This window comes from Sus scrofa, chromosome 8, assembly GCF_000003025.6.
Source record: "Sus scrofa isolate TJ Tabasco breed Duroc chromosome 8, Sscrofa11.1, whole genome shotgun sequence".
Lineage (NCBI taxonomy): Eukaryota > Metazoa > Chordata > Mammalia > Artiodactyla > Suidae > Sus > Sus scrofa.
The window spans coordinates 4263657-4282466 of NC_010450.4; the positions used below are offsets into that span (position 1 = coordinate 4263657).

General features: G+C 54.4%; 1 protein-coding gene across 5 annotated transcripts in view; it reads left to right on the forward strand.

Annotated features, from left to right (window-relative positions):
- PPP2R2C (protein phosphatase 2 regulatory subunit Bgamma) overlaps nt 1-18810 on the forward strand; it is a 133816-nt gene that overhangs the window by 45429 nt on the left and 69577 nt on the right. The window contains exon 1 of one of the 5 annotated variants that reach the window (XM_021100972.1): nt 301-1729. The exons of the other annotated variants lie outside the window; for them this stretch is intronic. Coding sequence (XP_020956631.1) covers nt 1708-1729 — 22 coding nt within the window. The 5' untranslated portion in view covers nt 301-1707. Of the gene's footprint in view, nt 1-300; nt 1730-18810 lie in introns of those variants that run through there. 5 annotated transcript variants of the gene reach the window in all.

Here is an 18810-nt window from a genome sequence, read left to right on the forward strand (position 1 = left end):
CTGTGTCCAGGTCAGATTTTCTTTTCTTGGACCTCTGCTCTGTTCTGTTCTACCCCAAGAGTCATCTCCCTGTGTTAGCAGCTTAGTGCAGGACCACCAGCACCCCCCCAGGTGCATTCTCTGTGGTATGTGCCAGGTTTCAGCTTGGTTTCAGGCCCATGGAAAAGATTTTTTTTTTTTTTTTAGGGCCACACTTGCAGCATATAGAGGCTTCCAGGCTAGGGGTTGAATTGGAGCTGCAGCTGCCAGCCTACAGCACAGCCACAGCAACATGGGATCCAAGCCCTGTCTGCAACTTATACCTACAACCTATACAGCTCATGGCAACACTGAATCCTTAACCAGTGAGGCCAGGGATCGAACCCACATCCTCATGGATACTAGCCATAACAGGAACTCCTGGAAAGATTCTTAAAATTGGCTTTTGAAATGAGCTTTTCCCCATGTGGGCCCTTAAGGACAGTGAAGCCTACAAGGCTGGGTGAGCAGGACTTGCTCAAGTGTTTAGTCTGGTGGATGCTGTTGCACCAGCAGAGACCTGCCCTTGGCCGGGCTTCAGGGCTTGGGTGACCAAAACCAGGCCCAGCCCAGCTGCATGGGTCTCATTAGCACAGACCAGGGCTCTGGGCCAAAGAGGGAAGTGGGAGTGACCTGCAGTGAGATGGGCAAAATGCAGGCTGGCGGTCAGAGATGGGCATGAATCCCACTCTGCCAGGTGCCAGCTCGGGGGCAACCCCCCGAGCTCTTTGGGTTGGCCCCTCTCTATATGAAATGAGAAGGCTGAACACAATTTCTCAATGGTACCATCGGGCACCTACTCCCAGGGTGCCGATCCAGCCCTGCTCCGTGGTAGTCCATTCTGCTGTCCTCAAACCCTGACACGGAGGGTTTTAGAATGCTGCCAGGGGGCATGGAACAAAGGGGGCACACTGCAGGCTCTGCTGGCATGGGATATACTGTCCTCATGTCGGAAACAGAAGGACGGCTCTTGCCGTGCAGGGTATCAATGGCTGCAGCAAACACCTGCACGGGCCCTGAGCAGACTGAGCTGGCCACCCCCAGTCTGGGTCCCAGACCCTTTGAGGACTCTCTCTGGCCTGAGGCCATGAACACTAGGACGCTCAGCCTGGAGCCCAGCGTGCAGTAGGCATACAGGAAGTACTTGCAGAGCAGAAAAAAAAAAAAAACCTCAGGCCTGCAAATGGAAGGATTCCCGTGGTTGGGATTTTTTTTTTTAGCAGCTGACCATGACCATGGAAGTAAGCTGGACCCAAGGCCACCTCCCCACTCCTCCTCCTCCCACTGCGGTGCTGCCAGGTGAATAGTATGCATTGCAAGGGCCGTAGGCCACTGGCCACTGTCTGATCCACGTAGCTGCTTCCTGATACTCCCAGGCTGGGCAGAGAGGCTCAGTTGGTTCCCAGGACTAAGCCAGCCAGGCGGCGAGGCAAGTGCTGGCTGGGAAACAGCAAGCCCGCCCCATCCCTGACCTGGTTCTGATGGGCTCTAGAGCTCCCCCAGCCCCCAGGCAGGCTCAAGTATTGATTCCGGGGCCCTGCCCTCTGGGCACACTGATTTGCTAAAGCAGATGCCCTGCCTCACTGTCTCAGTCCGCTTGGCCGCTGTCACAAAGTACCGTAGCCTGGGCAGCTTGAACAACACATATTTCTCTCTCACAGTGCCAGAGGCTGGAAGGCCAAGATCGAGATGCCGGCCCATTCAGTTCCTGGTAAGAACCAGTGTTTGTGGTCCATCAGCCTGTGAGCCACGCTAGCCAGGTCTGCGGCAGCCAGTGGGGATCTGGTGCAAAGCAGGTGACAGTACCTGGTGCTGTAGGCCTTGGTGATCCACAAACACTAAGCCTCTCGGTGCCAACTGGGGGTGCTCTGAACTGCCAGTAATGGGGCAGGGCCCTGGCTCCCCCTGGGGCTTGCAGACTAGTAGAGCTGGAAAGCAAGAATTTTAAATGGCAGCCTGGAAGCATTTGATTGCCTTTCAGCATCCAGACCAGCCCCCTGACCCCATGGTTGCCTCCAAGGCTCCTGTAACCACCACTGAATTTAAGACTGATTCCCTTTTGGCAGCATACCTGCCTGGAAACCACAGGAGCACCCGACTGGCTCGGTTGGTCACGGGCTAGCCAGGAAGCAGGCGATTGGCAGATCCCAGGTCATGTGTCCTACATGGGCGTGGGAGGCAGCGAGCCCGTCTGAGCCCTCCACCCGTGCGGACGGTTTGCAGAGGTCACCCCAGGTAGGAAGGAGGCACACACAGACCAATCCACAGGACAGGAGAAGCCCGCTCCCACCGGGTGCCTACCCTCCCCACCTCCCCGCTTGGTGCGCGATTGGGGTGAAGGGAGACAGGGGGAGGCCGGCTTTAGAGCTGTGCTCTGTCACGTGGTGCAGACGTGGCGTTGCGTGTCCAGTGTTTGATCCCAGTGATCCCGCTGCCAGGAAGGCTCCTTATCTTATTCAGAGCCTCGGCCCTGCACCTCTCCTCTACGAAGCCCCCTCAAGACCACTAAGGAGAATCAACTGCCCCCGCCCAGCCCACGTGGACAGCAGCAACCTCCCTCCCAAAGCTGGTTGGTGGGCTGGGGAAAGCAGGGGTTTGGTAAACATGGTGGCGCATTGACCTAAATGATCCCATCCGTAATTCAGCACGTGTTTCGTGAGGCCCTAAGCATTCGGGCGCAGTCCTGGCACCAGGAGTGTCGTGACCATCTTTCCGTGTCAGGTTCTCAGCCGTGCCATCATTGTCAGGGTTTGCACTGTGTGGCCATGCCATCTCTCCTTTACCAGCTCTTTTTGGGGCAGTAGGCTTCTGTCTTCACTCTGTTCGTTCCCACCCACAGGGCCCCGGAACCGCTCCCTTCATCAGCCTGCCCTCCATAGAACCAAGAGCATGGGATGCCATCAAGGGTGACGGTGTCCCCAGCAGATCACCAACCACCCGCAGTTCCCTTGCCAGACCTGAGCGGGTGGGAGTGAGAAGTGGGCGACCAGAGGCAGCGAGGGCCCTGCCCCTGGGGCTCGCAGGAGGGGGTGTGGCTGATGCGTTGTAGAAAAAGTTCATCAGTCCCTGGGACCAGAAGCCACACTGCAGCTCGGAGCCCAGCTGGGCCTTGTGAGACCTTGCTGCCTGCTGGGCGGATGGGAGGCAGGGGATGCGCTTGATTCATGCCCATGAATGATCTTAGGCTCACTTTTATTGCCCGTGGTTAGTTCTTAGGGAAGGAGACTTTGGCGGTGGGGCTTGGCAAGAAACAAGCGATTTGTCGTGGCTGTGTGCCAGCCTGCATGTCCTTGGGAAGTCTTGCCCGCCTGTCCTGTGGAGCAGAACATCTGTGTGCGTGTGTGTGTGTGTAAGAGAAAAACATCCACACCTCTGATGTGGGTGGCTGATGATACAGTTCCCCAGAGGAGGCGGTGTTAATGGGTTGAAAAAAATCAAGACGCTAGACTCTAGTGGGTTGAATGTTGTGTCCACCCAGAACCTCAGGATGTGACCTTATTGGGAAAGGGCCTTTACAGACGTGACTATTTAAGATGAGGTCATGCTGGAGGAGGGAGGCCCTGACTCCAATGACGAGTGTCCCCGCGTGAAGAGGAGCGACGCACAGAGACACACAGGAAGACAGAGGGACAGTCTGGAGTGATGTATCTACAGGCCAAGGAACACCAAGGGTTGCTGACAAGCACCAGAATCTAGGAGATGCAAGGCAGCTCCAGGACGCAGGTTCGATCCCCAGCCTGGCACAGTGGGTTAAAGGATCTGGCGTTGCCGCAGCTGTGGGGTAGGACACAACTGTGGCTCGGATCCGATCCCTGGCCTTGGAACTCCATATGCCACAGGGCAGCCAAAAAACGAGATAGACAGATAGATAGGTGCTAGTTGGATGGGTGGATGGATGCAGCACGAGCTGGTGTTGGGAGCCTGGAGTTTGGAGTCAGACAGACCTGAATTTAAATCCTGACTTTGCTGCTTGGCAGCTGTGTGACCCTGAGTGAGTGTCTCGACCTTGCTGGCCTTCAGCCTCCTCCCCAGGAGAGCATAGCAAGCCCTCCCCGCCAGGTCCATCCTGAAGGAGGAGGTGTGCCCAGCATAAAATGGCCTGGTGCGCAAGGGTGCCTGCTGTCAGCAACAGCTCTGGTGTCAGGTAGCTCTGAGCGACGCAGCCTCATGTTTTTGTCAAGCCCCTTCTCCCTCCAGAGTTGGCTTCTGTCCCCCTCCCCTCCCCCTTGGATCTGTCTCATCCTTCCTCTGTCCAAGGGTTGTCATGGCCACCTCACTGTACAGATGAAAACACAGAGGCTCAGCAAGGGAGCTGCCTTCCCCAAGGCAGCAAGTGGCAGAAGGGGGACCCCAGCCCAGTCTTCCTCCTGCCCCCACCTCCCCCACCCAAGTTAGTGCCTGCTCAAGGCATCGTCCCAGCCCTGGATGGTCTGGGTCAGAGACAAGGGAAGCCTCCTGCATCTCAGATCATTGGATTGAACGGCCGAAATCTGCCAGAAATGCTGCCGTTTGAGGTGTGGTGGCGCCGCCGAGCACCCCCGCAGTGGCTGCTCCAGGCACCCGCCCTCCCCTCCCGCACATGGACGCACAGCCTGGATCCCACCCTTAGTTAGAGTGTGCCCTGGCCTTCATCAGACTGTCCTGAGAAGGTCTGTTTGCTTGCCCTTGACTGGGAGGCATCTTAGAACTACGCCCGCAAGGCTGAGGGCGTAGACTGCGGCCCCCGGGGCCCCCACCCGAGAGCCTCTGCGGGAGAATGTGTTTATTACCCAGAAGCTGGAGCAGCTTCCAGAGGGAGCCCGGCGGGCAGGGCCTGGTGTTGCCCTTGGCATTCTAAGAGCCTGGGGCTCTTTTCAGCCTTGCGGGGAGGGGGATGGGCCTGCTTGCAGCACCAAACCCAGGCCCCAGAAAGGGTGGGGCTTCTCATCAGAAGGTTCTAGGAAGCCTGAAGCCTGGGTCAACAGGTAGTGGAACTGCGGGGAAGGACCACGGCCTCCCCGCACGTAACCAGGGGAAAAGCTGGTCCGTGGAGCGCAAGGATCTATACAGTATTTTTGTTTCTTTCAAAAGCAGCAGCACCAGCACCCTGCCTCCCGACCCTTTCCACTTATTCCCCCCTCATCCTCAAGATGTCCCTGCAAGGTCCCTGGAGCTCTGTCCACAGGGACAGAGCCAAAGGAGGCAGCATGGAGAAGCAGACTGGCTCTCCTGGCACCTTGTCACCAGCCTGCAGTGCAGGTCAGAGTCTGCTTCCACGGCCATCATTTCAGGAAACCAGCACACGCTTGTGTACGCAGAGAGGGTAGCCAGGGTCTTCCCACCCAGCAGGGGTCAGGCCTGGGCTCCGATGACCTCACTGAGACAAGTACCTGCCACCTCCTGGATGGGCACCCAGCAAAGTTAATTATGGGTTGCAAAGGGTCATGCTGGGGTCACCAGTGATGCTTCATCATCGATAAAATTGGGCCAAGGATGAAGGCTCTGGCTTTGACCCCAGGTAACTGAAATACTACCTGAGGGTTCGGCGTCAGCTGGTTGTGTGTGTGAATGAGTGTGTGTACACCCGGGGGAAAAAGAGCAGGACGTCTTTAAGAAACGCTCCCAGGAGTAGGGGGTCTGTGACTCAGAATCATCTTGGCACTTGACCGAGCTCGCTTGCTTTTTTTTTTTTTTTTTTTCTTTTCAGGGCTGTGCCCGTGATATGTGGAGGTTCCCAGGCTAGGGGTCTAATTGGAGCTGTAGCCGCCAGCCTACGCCAGAGCCCCAGCAACGCCAGATCCGAGCTGCGTCTGCGACCTACACCGCAGCTCACGGCAACACCAGATCCTTAACCCACTGAGCGAGGCCAGGGATCAAACCCACAACCTCATGGTTCCTAGTCGGATTCATTTCCACTGCGCCACGACAGGAGCTCCTTGACCGAGCTTTCTAATGCAGGGCTTTCAATGAGGATGCGGTTGGATTTGGAGAGAAGACAAAATTAAGCTCCAAGGGCACAAGAGCACTAGACGGGGGAGGCCCCCAGGTCTGGGTTCAAGTCCTGACTCTGCCCGCACAAGCTGTGCTGCTTGCGTGTTTCTTCAGTGTTTGTTCAAGTGCACAGCCAGCATCTAAGGAGCACCTACTGTGTGCCTCGGGGCATGAAAGGGGCAAGCCACCGTAGTATTTGGCTTGGAAAAAGCCTCCCCGAGCCTCATCTTTCTCACCTGTACAATGGGGCGGTACCAGCTACCGTGCGGGTTCTTTTGAGGGGACAGTAAGATGGGATAACGGCAATGCCCAGCATGACGCTGGCATGTGGTTTCTAAATAACCATCGGGTCCCGCCTCTCCACCTGCTCCTTGCTGCTTTTGATGGCAAATAGCAATCAACTTCTGATGTCATTAAGAGAACATCTTTTTCTTATGATGACGTCATCAAGCCTGACCTCTTGTTCAGGGAGCCTTTGAAAATCATCCCTTGAGGATTTTCCCAGGCGCCCTCTGCGTGCTCGTCTCAAGGCACAGGCCCTGAGCAGCCGTGGCAACTTCCCTGAGGAGCTCACGTCCAGGAGGGCCTCAGGCTTCTCGCATCTCAGGGCCAGAGCAAACCCAGAGCCCAAAGGATGCTTCAGTTTCCCTTCACAGCATTTTCTGCAAGAGAACCTGCCCCTGCCGTTGTCACAGCTCGGGTGACAGGGAGCTCACCACTACTCTACGATTCCGTCTCCAGCTTTGACTAGGAGGTTCCTCCATCAATCCGGGGGATTTATCTCCCTGAGTTTCCACCACTGGACTGGTTTGAACCCTGGAGCCACACGCACAGACCAAGGCAGCCTGCTCTTAACCGTGAGAGCCTCCTGGAGACCTCACAGCGAGTCCCGACTTCCCTAGGTTTTGCTTCTCTTGGTTAAACCTCCCCATTTCGGATGAGGATGCGGGTTCGATCTCTGGCCTCGCTCAGTGGGTTAAGGATCCCGCGTTGCCGTGAGCTGTGGTGTAGGTCGCAGAGGTGGGTTGGATCTGGCGTTGCTGTGGCTCTGGTGTAGGCCAGTGGCTACAGCTCCAATTAGACCCCTAGTCTGGGAACCTCCATATGCCACAAATGTGGCCCTAAAAAGAAAAAAAATAAATCCTTATTTCTTCAAGGGAACCTTTTGGCATGGGGTTTGGGATCCCCTTGTGCCCGAGTCCTCAGCTCGGAATGCACTTGGGTTTGTCTCTGTTTCCCCAAAGTAGCGTGGCTGTGATTGAACCCAGGTCCCCAGCGCACGGCAGCACAGACCATTTTCTGCCCCGGTCCTCTTGGCACCATCCAAAGTAGCATTGAGGAAGTCCTTGGAATGTCCTGCACCTCAGTTTCTTCCATCTATAAAATGAGGATTCAAAGAACACGTCCTGCGGTTGCTATGCTGATTGCCGGGGCAACAGCAGGTGCCTAGTGCACAGAGATGCCTGGTCAGGGTGGCTGCTGTGATCATCACTCGTGGATGATTGGCCTGGACCCCGGAGAGCGCCTTTACTGAGCTGGTCTGGCGGATGTGACCCCAAGTCCGCTCTTGCCCGTCTGTCACCCCCACACCCGCCAGCAGGAAGGGCTTATTTTCCATAAGGGAAGCCCTGCCTGACATTCTTTATATCTAAGGAACACTAAATAGCCCTTACTGTTTGCCGGGCACTGCTCTAAGTCACTTTCAATGGCTAACTTATTTAATCCTCAGAATAATCCCTTGAGGTGTTATTATCCCCACTGCCCAGATAAAGAAACTGAGGCACCATGAACATTGAGTAACAGGTAAACGGCAGGAGTTCCCATTGTGGCTTAGTGCCAATGAACCCAACTAGGATCCGTGAGGATGCGGGTTCAATCCCTGGCCTCACTCAGTGGGTTAAGGATCCGGTGTTGCCGTGAGCTGTGGTGTAGGTCGAAGACGCCGCTTGGATCTGGCCTTGCTGTGGCTGTGCTGTAGGCCGGCAGCTGCAGCTCTGATTCGTCCCCTAGCCTGGGGACCTCCATATGCTGCAGGTGTGGCCCTAAAATGCAAAAAAAAAAAAGAGATTACATGGTGGAGCCATCAAGATAGAGGGCTGTTCGAAAGGTGGAAGAGAGTCACGAACTTGAAAACTTACAGGCATGGGTTGGTTTGGGGAGAAGCGTTTGCGTGGATCCGGAGCGGGTAAGAAGAAACGCTAGGAGGGAGGTGGGAAGGGGCCGGGAGAAGGTCCCCTCCTTTGTGCTCCTCCTTGCTGAGGGTGCCAGGCCCTGTGCCAGGAGCATCGTGCCATCAGGGCCCTGGGGGTTGGCACAGACAGCCAGGCTGGAATCCTGATCCCACCCCTGCCTGGCCATGTGTCCGTGGGCACTTTCCTTTCCTCCTCTGACCCTCAGTCTCCTCATCATTAAAATGGGCGAGATAATTGTCCCAGCTCCACGGGGCAGTTGTGAGGATGGAATAATCAGTGTATGTCAAGGCCTTCAGTCCTGCCTAAGGGTTTCTGAAGATGAGCGACTTGTCCAGACTCACTCGGGTGGTTAAGGGGCCGGCTGGCCGGGCTGCTCACCCTTCCACAACCAGCCAGGATGGGCCCTCCCTCCCCGACCCCTCCCTTCCCATGTCAGACACTTTGCCGCCACTGCACCACGTGGTACCTGTCACCTGGCGTGCCCCTCATTATTTTTGTGGGGTTTATTTTTTGTCTTTTTTTTTTTTTTAGGGCTGCACCTGCGGCATACGGAGGTTCCCAGGCCAGGGGTTGAATCAGAGCTACAGCTGCCGGCCTACGCCACAGCCACAGCAAGGCCAGATCTGAGCCACATCTGTGACCTACACCACAGCTCACAGCAATGCCGGATCCTTTACTCACTGAGCAAGGCCAGGGATGGAACCCACATCCTCACGGATGCTAGTCAGATTCATTTCCACTGAGCCACGACAGAAACTCCTCTTTTTGATATTTATCTTCCATCTAAATCTGATCTCAGATCCCAGACCCCAGACCCCACCAGTAGGGGCATGAGGTCTCTCCTCCTCCCCCACCGGATCTCCCTCTGGTGAACACCCCAAGTTGTTCAGTTGCTGCCACTGCTCCCCGAATTGGAGTGGGGTCTCCTCCTTCGCAGCAGGTGGCTGGGGCACACCCGGAGTGGAGGGTTAATTAAATCCTGTAGTGAGGTTTGTAGAACATGGGATGCTTCATTAGGCCCTGCGTGAACAAGCACGCCCAGCCCGCTCCGGGCTCCGAGCAGGCTCAGGAGCAGCTGTAATTACAGCTTACATGCGGCTTCATTAGCTCCGCGAGACCGCCAGGCAGGCTTCTGCCTTTGGGCTCCATGGAAAGTGGCCCTCAGGCTCAGAAGCCCAATTCTGAGCATGTGTATCCCTCCCTTTGGCCAGTTTGCTACGGTGCAGAGCTGGGGCCCTCTGTTTAAGGGTGTCTGGGTGACACAGGTCACGTTGAAGTGGGGACACAAGGCTGGTTGCTCACTATAAACTCTGCCACCTGAGAGCAGATTACCCCAAACTCTGAAACCAGAGAGGGTGCCGGGTGGAGGTGAAAGTGGCGCTTTCGTCCCACAGCTGCCAAATGAAAGGCAGGAGAGGCATTCCTGGTCTGTCTCTTTCAAGTTAGTGGACTGGGGCCTGGCACCCACTGGCCAGGCATCTGGGAAGCTCACTGAGGCCGAGTTGGGTGGGGGCTTCGTGGTGAGGTGCCCTGGGATCCTCCGTGGGAGCTCTGAGACAGGGAGGCCCCTAGCTGGCCCTGGCTCCCTGAACCGGACCCAAGGCAGCCGCCCTGATCTGCCTCTCACGTCCCATCCTCCCCTCTCTGCTCACTGGCCTCTGCAGCATTTGCTCTCGGGTTTGTCACAGTGACCTGCAGACCTTTGAGCAGACACACTCACTCAAGGGCTTGTTTAAAACACAGATTCCCCGGTCCCACAGGGAGCCTGAATTCCTCCCAAGCACTGCTATAGCTGCCATGCCCTGCTCCGGACCGCAGTTGTCCCTTAATATCCGCAGGGGATTGGTTCTAGAACCCCTCAAGTCCAAACTCCACTGATGCAGACGCTTAGGGTAAAATGGCATAGTATTTGTTTATAATCCATATACCTCCTCCTGTATGCTTTAAACATGTCTAGATTACTTATAATACCTAATATAATGTAAATGCTATGTAAATATTTGTAAATGCTATGTAAATAGTTGCCCAGGCTTGGGGGAAATACAAGTCTTGCTTTGGGAACATTCTGGAATACTGTCTTCAAGTGTTTTTGATCCAAGAATGCAGAACCAACTGATACACAGCGCCAGCTGTATTTGTGTTTCTAGTGGCCTCAGCCTGTGGTTCTGCAAAGCCTTGGAGATCCTTACACTTCCTGAACTCACCACTCTTGGCTGGTCTGAGTCCCACTGGGGAGAGAAATGTGATTGGCTCAGCTCCCTGGGCAGCCTGGTGATTGGCTGCCTCTAAAGGATGGTGTCTACCTCTTGATCCAATCAGATGAGGGCATCATGGGGGTGTGGTCATATGGTAAAGAACTCCTGCTGCTGTTGATTCCTTCTGGGTTCTGGATTCCAGGCTGTCTTTAGGGACAAGGAAAAGTCAGTTCTGCTTTTCACTTATGAATTTATCAAACATTTAATTTTTTTTTGGGTTCCTAGTCTTTTCTGCCATTTAAGGTTTTTTGATTTTTTAAACCAACCTAATGGCACACACAATTTTTAAGTTCCCAATAATTACTAAATTGTCAGCATACTCAAAACCAACACAGAACAATAGAAATGAAACAGGAGCCACATGTGTGATTTTTTAATTTTTGCGTAACCACATCGCACAAGTAAAAAGAAATGGGTGCCGTCATTTACCTGCATATCCAAAGTGTGACCAACGTGTAGTCAATATAGGCATTATTAATAAGCTGCTTCGCATTCTGTTTTCCATACTAAATTTTGGAAATCTCATGTGACTTTACACTTGCACCACATGGCAGTTCAGGCTGCCACATTTCAAGGGCTCTGTGGCTGTGTGCTGCTGGTGGTCACTGTACAGGGCAGTGCAGCTCTGACCGTTTGTATTTTTACCCAATTTGAATGGTTTAAAATAACTTAGGGACATCACAGCGCATTGTTTTAGAGTGTTTGGCTTTTTTTTTTTTTTTGCTTTTTAGGGCCACACCCGAGGCATATGAAGGTTCCCAGGCTAGGGATCAAATCGGAAAGACAGCTGCTGGCCTACACCACAGCCATAGCAACTGGGGATCTGAGCTGCATCTGTGACCTACACCACAGCTCCCAGCAATGCCAGATCCTTAACCCGCTGAGGGAGGCCAGGGATCAAACCTCATCGCCCGTCGGGTTTGTTACCACTGAGCCCCAACGGGAACTCCTAGAGTGTTTGACTTTAACATGCTGGGTTTCCGACAATTAGTGCTCAAAAAAGCTACTGGGGTTTTGGAGGATTAAGTTTATTCATCCTAACTCTCTGTGTCCTCTTCCTGCTGGGTCCTTGCTGACCAGGCCAGGTAGCCCAGCATCAGTGTTCGTTTCTGAGAGTGAGTGTATGTGTTTTCTGTGGCTGCCATAAGGTATCACCACAAACTCAGGGGCTTAAAACACCGGAAGTTTATTTCTCAGGGTTCTGCAACCAGACGTCTGAGATCAGGGTGTTGGGAGGGCTGTGTTCTCTTTGCGCCTCGAGGGAAGATGCCTTCCTTGCTTCTTCCAGCTTCTAGAAGCTGCCGAATTACTTGGCCTATGGCCACATGGCTCCAGTTTCTGCCTTTCTCCATCCCATGGCCCTCTCCTCTCCTCTGTGCGTCTCTCCTCTGTTTCTCTTGTAACGACACTTGTCACCAGTGTAGGGTCCCTGTGGTTAGTCTCAGACGATCTCATTTTGAATCCCTACCTTTATTACATCTGCAAAGACCTTTGCAAATAAGGTCACATTTACAGGCTCTGGGGGTTAGATGTGGATACATCTTTGGCGGGGCCACCTTTCAACGCACCACTAATGTGTAACAGTAAGAATGAAGAAGCAAGGAGAACGAGACAACGCTGTCTTTTGCTAAAGCTTTGAAATGTGTGCAGTAATAATGGGTTAGGAAAGGCCAGCTATACTGGGCGTCATTTTCCATGTCACGGGAAGTGCTGATCCACAGCAGCAGGGGTTTAGATCCTTTGGTCAGGACAGGGTGGGGCTCATTTGATGAACGGGTTTGTCGGATGCCGGCCATCTAGGAAGGCAAATCGAAAGACAGCCGAAAGGGAAGGATGCCTTAAACTGTTCAAAAGCAGGTGCTCTGAATAGGGCTGGGCTCAGCCCCAGCATGGAATAAATGCTCCATTTCATCGTCCTGATTGTAATTGTCATGATTAAGTATTTATATCCCTATCATATACCTCTGTGTTATTAATGAGGCTGACAATAGGTAAACTAAGGGGAAAAGAGACCCCCACCAGGATACCAAACAAAGCACTGAGCTGAGTCCAGAAGTCACCAAGCGGGCTTTGATGACAAAAACCTTTGTTTCCGAGCTCTGCCAGCTCCTCTCGGGCGCCGTTGCCCACGGTCATGCTTGTTCATGGCTCGCTTTATGTGCCCATCCTTCTTTTATATGATCATCGGCATGGCACTAATTTGGGTTTGCAAATGAGGTTTCCTTGATGTTGTCATGTCAGCATCTGGATTCAAGACGGGCTGCTTCCCAGACCCAGACCCTCCGGTGTGGTCCAGGAGCAAGCCCCGCCCCGCCCCCTTTCTAATCACCCGCAGGAGCCTGGGGGATTTGGTAATGGGCCCAGAAAACCATAAACAGTAATGAAAGTGCTTGGATTACTGCTGACACGGGGTGGCCCTGGGGGGGGGGTCCCTTCCCCATCATTAAATGGGGGATCCTCCTGCCTTTGAGCTCAAAGAGATGGTTTGTCCTCCCCGTGGCATCCATTTACCCTTTCATCCCCCAGCCCCTTCATTTGTTCGTTCATGTGTCCATTCATTTGTTCAACAAGCCACCCGCCGCCTGTTTAGAGCCGGTTCGGAGCGCTGTGCTTCCCGTTCCCCCGGGAAGGGAGGCAGGAAGGGCTGCGGGATGCCCTGACCCCACTCTTCTGCTCAGGAGCCCCCGTGGGAAATCCCTTTAACCCCTCTCTCGGGGCTCCTCATCTGTAAAATAGAGACCACCTTAGCACTTGCTACCTTCCAGAGTGGCTGCGAGAATGAGAGGACTCATGGACGCGAGGTGCTGCCCAGCGCAGGGCAGTGACGGCCAGAGGAGCCCCTGACACTTATTTTGGGCCAGACACTCTTCCGAGCCCTTTCTGTGGATTAGGGCATCTCATTCCCCCAGGGGCGCTCCTCTGCTCACCCCTTGCCTCGCAGGGAACCCCCCTGGGCTGGGCTGCCCAGTCCACGGCACACTCTCCCCTGTCCTTGGTCCTGAATCAGCCTCACTTTCCCGTACTCCCTGCCCTTGTGCCCCCTGCAAGCCCCTGCTCCCCGTGGGTGCTCCTGCCTCCCCCAGGGAGCCTGTTAAATCCTGATTCCTGGGCCCCACCCCAGGCCTCCCCTAACTCAGACAGGTCATGCCTCCGGGTCTCAGCCCCTTCGTCTCTAGGGTGACAAGCCTTCCACATGGGCGTTTCATGGTGGATGCTCCAGGCGTTCGACCAGATGCAGAAAGTGACCTTTGCACCTTCCATCTGCAAAGTGCCATGTGGAGGGGCAGGTCAGGGCCAGCGATCTGCATGTGGCTGCTTTCGTGTCTGCGGAAGCGCCGTCCCCTGTGCATTTATTGGGTGCCTTCTGTGTGCCAGCTCCTCGCGGCACTGGGGAGCCTTGGTCACTGGAGGAACTTGGGCTTCAGGGAGCTCAAGGCACCTTCAGCCAGGCCTTGGAGGGCACCACCCCCAGACCCACAGGAGTTTCCCAGAGGCCCCTTGCAGTGCCCAGCACTGTCCCACTAGCAACTTGACCTCTCAGTTAAGGAAGGAAACCCCGACAAGTCCCCTCCCAGGGACACCGATTCCTGAGTGGACAAACTCTGACAACCTCTGGGAGGTGGTCCCTAGGCCCAGCTCTGCCACGTACGAGTTACTTCAGCACGCTGAGCCCGGCTTCCCCATCTGAGAAGTGGGTATAATAATCATTCACCTTAGAGGCGGCGTGAGAGGGTCAGAGAGGCGACAACTGACCTTCAGTGAGAGCTGTTGAGCCTTGGTAACCATGGTAACCAGAGAGCCTGAGACTGACTTCCGGGAAGGGTTCCGGTGTGTACAGTGGCAGGTAAGGGTCAGGTGACCGGACTGAGCAGAAAGGGACGAGGAAGGGCAGGTTGGAAAGGAGGCCCCATGAGAACTGAGTGGAGGTGGCTGCGGCGGCCCAAGCTCAGAGCAGGGGCTGCGTGTAGCACGTGATCTGAGGGTCCTGGGGGGTGTGGGGGCCTGGCTCCCAGGAGGGCTCCGGCCTTGGACCAGCTGTGTGAACCTGGACAGGTCCCTCGACGCTCTGAGGCGCCTTCCCTCATCTTTACAGTAGGAACAGTAGGAATCGCAGCGCAGGTGCCTCCAGTGAGAAGCATGTGGGGGAGGGGTGAGCATACCTGAGTATCGGGGGCCAGGTGTGCCCCCAGGAGCTGTAGCTTCCACTCGAAAATCCTCGGCTCTGCTTTTCCTGGCTCTGTGCTTCTCAGCAACGCAACGGGGACCATCCAGAGAGATTCTGATGGAAGGCCACTCCCCTCCCTGCCCTCCTCTGGCCCCATTGGAATCACTCCTATTCCCTTGTTAGGGTTGCCAGATCCAGCAAATAAAAAGACAGGCAGAGGAGTTCCCGTTGTGGCTCCAGTGGTAAGGAATCTGACTAGTATCCATTAGGACGTGGGTTTGATCCCTGGCCTCGCTCCGTGGGTTAAGGATCCAGCGTTGCTGTGAGCTGTGGTGTAGGTTGCAGACATGGCTCGAATATGGCATTGCTGTGCCTGTGTAGTTCCCTAGCCTGGGAACTTCCATATGCCACATGTGTGGTCCTAAAAGACAAAAAAAAAAAAGAAAGAAAGAAAGAAAGACGGGATGCCCAGTTAAATTTGATTTCAAGAAACAATTTTTTTAAGGATAACTATGTCTCATCCAATATTTGGGATATGCTTATACTGAAAAAATGATTACCTACAATTCAAATGTGCCTGGGTGTCAGCAGAGTTGCAATTTAAGGGCAATCGTGTTTCTGCCGTTTTTCTTTTAATCAAATAAAACGTTGGGGAGAGCGGAGGAGGAGGAAGGACAGGCGTTCTTTTTCTTGTCTCTAAACCATTTCCTGCCATGGGACCTGCTCCCACGTTCGTCTCGGAGGCTCTGACCCCTCGGATGAGCCGCCTGCCCATTTTAGGGAGACAGGCTTGCTCTGGGACCCCGCCTCTTCTTAATACCTTGCACTGCGAGCAGCATCCCGGTGGATTTAATCACCCCGCAGATGTGGGGCCGCGCCTTCCTGCCGAGAGCGATAATTGAAGTCCTCCAACTGCCCCGTGGTTCTAATTAGCCCAACGTGGCTCCTTCTGGTCGCGGGAGAATCGACCGCGCCTCTGCCGCCTGAGTTACCAGCTGGCCCTGGAAGGTGGATGTTAGTCAGGAAAGATGGGTTTCCTTGCCAGGCTCGTCTTCCTCCGGGGGGGGTCATTCAGGGCCTCGCAGAAGAGTGTCACACGTCGGTGGCCCTGGCTGCCTCCAGCCACGCACATCCCTCCAAACCAGGAGTGCTCTCCTCATGCTGACCTTTCAGGATTCAGCTGCGGGGCCTCCTCCTCCAGGAAGCCCTCCCTGATCCCCTGGCTGGGCCCTCACAGACCTCATGTCTCCCTCCGTGGACGCATTGGCCACACCGCGTGGTGCTTGTTTGCAGCTCTGACTTCCCTCACAAGGCTGGGAGCTTCGGCAGGCAGGGGCGTCCGTGTCTGATGCACCCTCGGCCTGATGGTGGCACAGCACGTGTCTGCTGACGTGGAAGGAGGGAGGACACGAGGAAATAGGAGGGAAAGAAGGAAGGGAGGGAGGGAGGCAGCACTGTGCCCATTCTGCAGGGAAGATTGAGGATGTGTGTGACCAGGAAGGAGCAGAGGTAAGCATACCACCTGCTCGCTCATCCCTCTTTCCATCTTGGGTCTAAAGTAGCAAAGACGAGTTTCTTTGTGATTTGATGAGACAGAAACAGCTTTTGGGAGGAGCCACAGGCAATGCAGAAAAGTGTGGGGGCTTGGAGGGAGGCAAGAGTGGGTACAAAGCCCAGCTGCACCTGCTGCAGGACCTTAGGTGGCACTTCTGCCTTCCAGCCTGGGTCTCGTCATCGGGAAAGCGGAGACCGGAAGCCTCTCCTCCCTGGCTGTGGGGTGGATCAGAGGGGATGATAACAGCAGCAAAATCTGCTTGCCCCTGGGTTGTGTTACCATTTCTCTTCCAACAACCCCATGAGTTACTTGAACCCTCCATATCATTAACCCCACTGTGTAGAGGCGGGCGTCAAGGCCCAGAGAGATTAAGTAACTAGCCCAGAGTCACACAGCTAGTGGGTGTCAGAGCCAGGATTCGAACCTGGGTCCCCAGGCTCTGATATTGGTGCCTTTCCCTGTTCTGCTCCACTGCCTGAGGCAGGAAAGCATCCAGTACCATGTCGGGCATCCAGTAGGTACCTAAGTGGCAGCCGTTATTGTCCTCCTCCCCAGCACCCTCTCCAGCCCCATCACCCTCCACCGTGGCGTCCGGGTGAGAGAGGCCTCTCCGTAGATTCTGCTGTTTGAGCTCGTGACTTTCCGCTGTGAGTTGACTCCCAAGGCACTTGGGGTTGGTCCTCGGTCCCTGCTCCCTGGTGGTGACCCCGGAGCCAGCTGGTTAATGTCCTGATGATGGAGAGCTGTCGGGCTCTGCTCCTGCAGAGCACGGACTCCTCAAGCCCAGCTCCACGGAGCTCTCGGGCTGGGACGCGCTGGAACGTCGGGCTGCGCGCGTGTTGAGCCCCGCGCTGCTGTCCTGCACTTTGGCCTTGCCCTTGGTCTCTGGGAGGCGGGATAGCTGCATCTTTTCATCCGTGACCGTCTGAGATCAGAGGTTCCAGGTTTATGAAGAACCTCATAGGCAATGCCTGGAACAACTTACAGGGTAAGCACGTGTGCAAATATTTCCAACAAACACAGAGGCCGGGAGGATCTGAGACTTCTCCTGGAAACCCCCCTTTTAAGCATTGCTAGGGTCCGCTTGTGGGGTTGCTTCATAAAACTGCATCCTCACCATCGCCCGAGTCCAGGAGACGGAGAGAAAACTCTTCACCCTGGTCAGATTTTTCCAGCGGGTCAGGCACACTCATTTCTTTTTCTTTCTTTTTTTTTTTTTTAAGCTTTGTTAGGGCCACACCCTTGGCATATGGAGGTTCCCAGGTGAGGGGTCCAATTGGAGCTGTAGCTGCTGACCTACACCACAGCTACAGCAACTCGGGATCCAAGCCGCGTCTGCAACCTACACCACAGCTCACGGCAACGGTGGATCCTTAACCCACTGAGCGAGGCCAGGGATCGAACCTGCAACCTCATGGTTCCTAGTCGGATTTGTTTCCCCTGCGCCACCACGGGAACTCCGAGCTGAGTCATTTCTAACAACGTTAGTGATTCAAATGCTGAATACAATTTCAGACATATCCCCCCTCACAGAAGTTGTCTTTGTAGGGTGGATATTCACCTTTGGCTACATACCAATTTCACTACCAACCGAGCACCATTTGGCCCAAAGGTGCATTGGACGCGCCTCTACCCTTGGCAGTGTCTTTGTGAGTTCAGACCCTTCCTTCCCTGGAGACATCCTCTTGACCCCTCCCTCCCACACCCCCTCGACCACAACCCCTTGAGCAGAGGCGGCACGTTACCCAAGACGAGAGCCTCAAGCTGCCAGTGGGGCGTTTACTCATCCTCACCTATAGTCTCATCGACTCACCTTCACGTCTCCTTCAGGCTCTGGGCATCTTGTGACAAATGGCACCACCCCAGGAGCACGGGAGAGTCCTCCACGGGCCGGGAGCTCAAACCTTGAGGAATGTTGCTTGCATCAGTAGATACATACATTAATAGCGCCGACACCTGCATTGCCCAGCTACTTTTAGGGCGGTGGTTGTCAAGCGTTTTACCCTCTTCCAAAGTAGCTTCTGTGTATGTGGGCTGGACCCGTCAATATTTACCGTATTAGGAATGAACACGGGAAGATTTCGAAATACTGATATAAATTCGTTTAAAAATAGAAATAACAAAGCCAGTACAGGTTAACATAAATTATATTTTTTCTGGAAAATAACTCTGTTTTCCAAGACAAAAAAAAAAAAAATAGAAGAATGGCATTTTTGTAAATCTCTTTAATGTCTGACTTGTAGAGGACACAGCTGAAGTCTCACCTCGGCTTCTGCCTTCAGTCTGCTGTGTTTTTTTGTTTGTTTGTTTATTTGTTTTCGGTCTTTTCTAGGGCCACACTCGTGGCATATGGAGGTTCCCAGGCTAGGGGTCCAATCGGAGCTGTAGCCGCCAGCCTCCACCACAGCCACAGCGATGCCAGATCTGAGCCACGTCTGTGACCTACACCACAGCTCATGGCAACGCTGGTTCCTTAACGCACTGAGCGAGGCCAGGGATCAAATCTGCAACCTCGTGGTTCCTAGTCGGATTCGTTAACCACTGAGCCACGACAGGAACTCCTGCTGTGATATTTTGTTTGGCTAGATTGCAGTAGAACATCCAGCCTCACACAGGTCTGGAGTTGGAAAAGGAAGGACCAGGAGTCCAACAGTC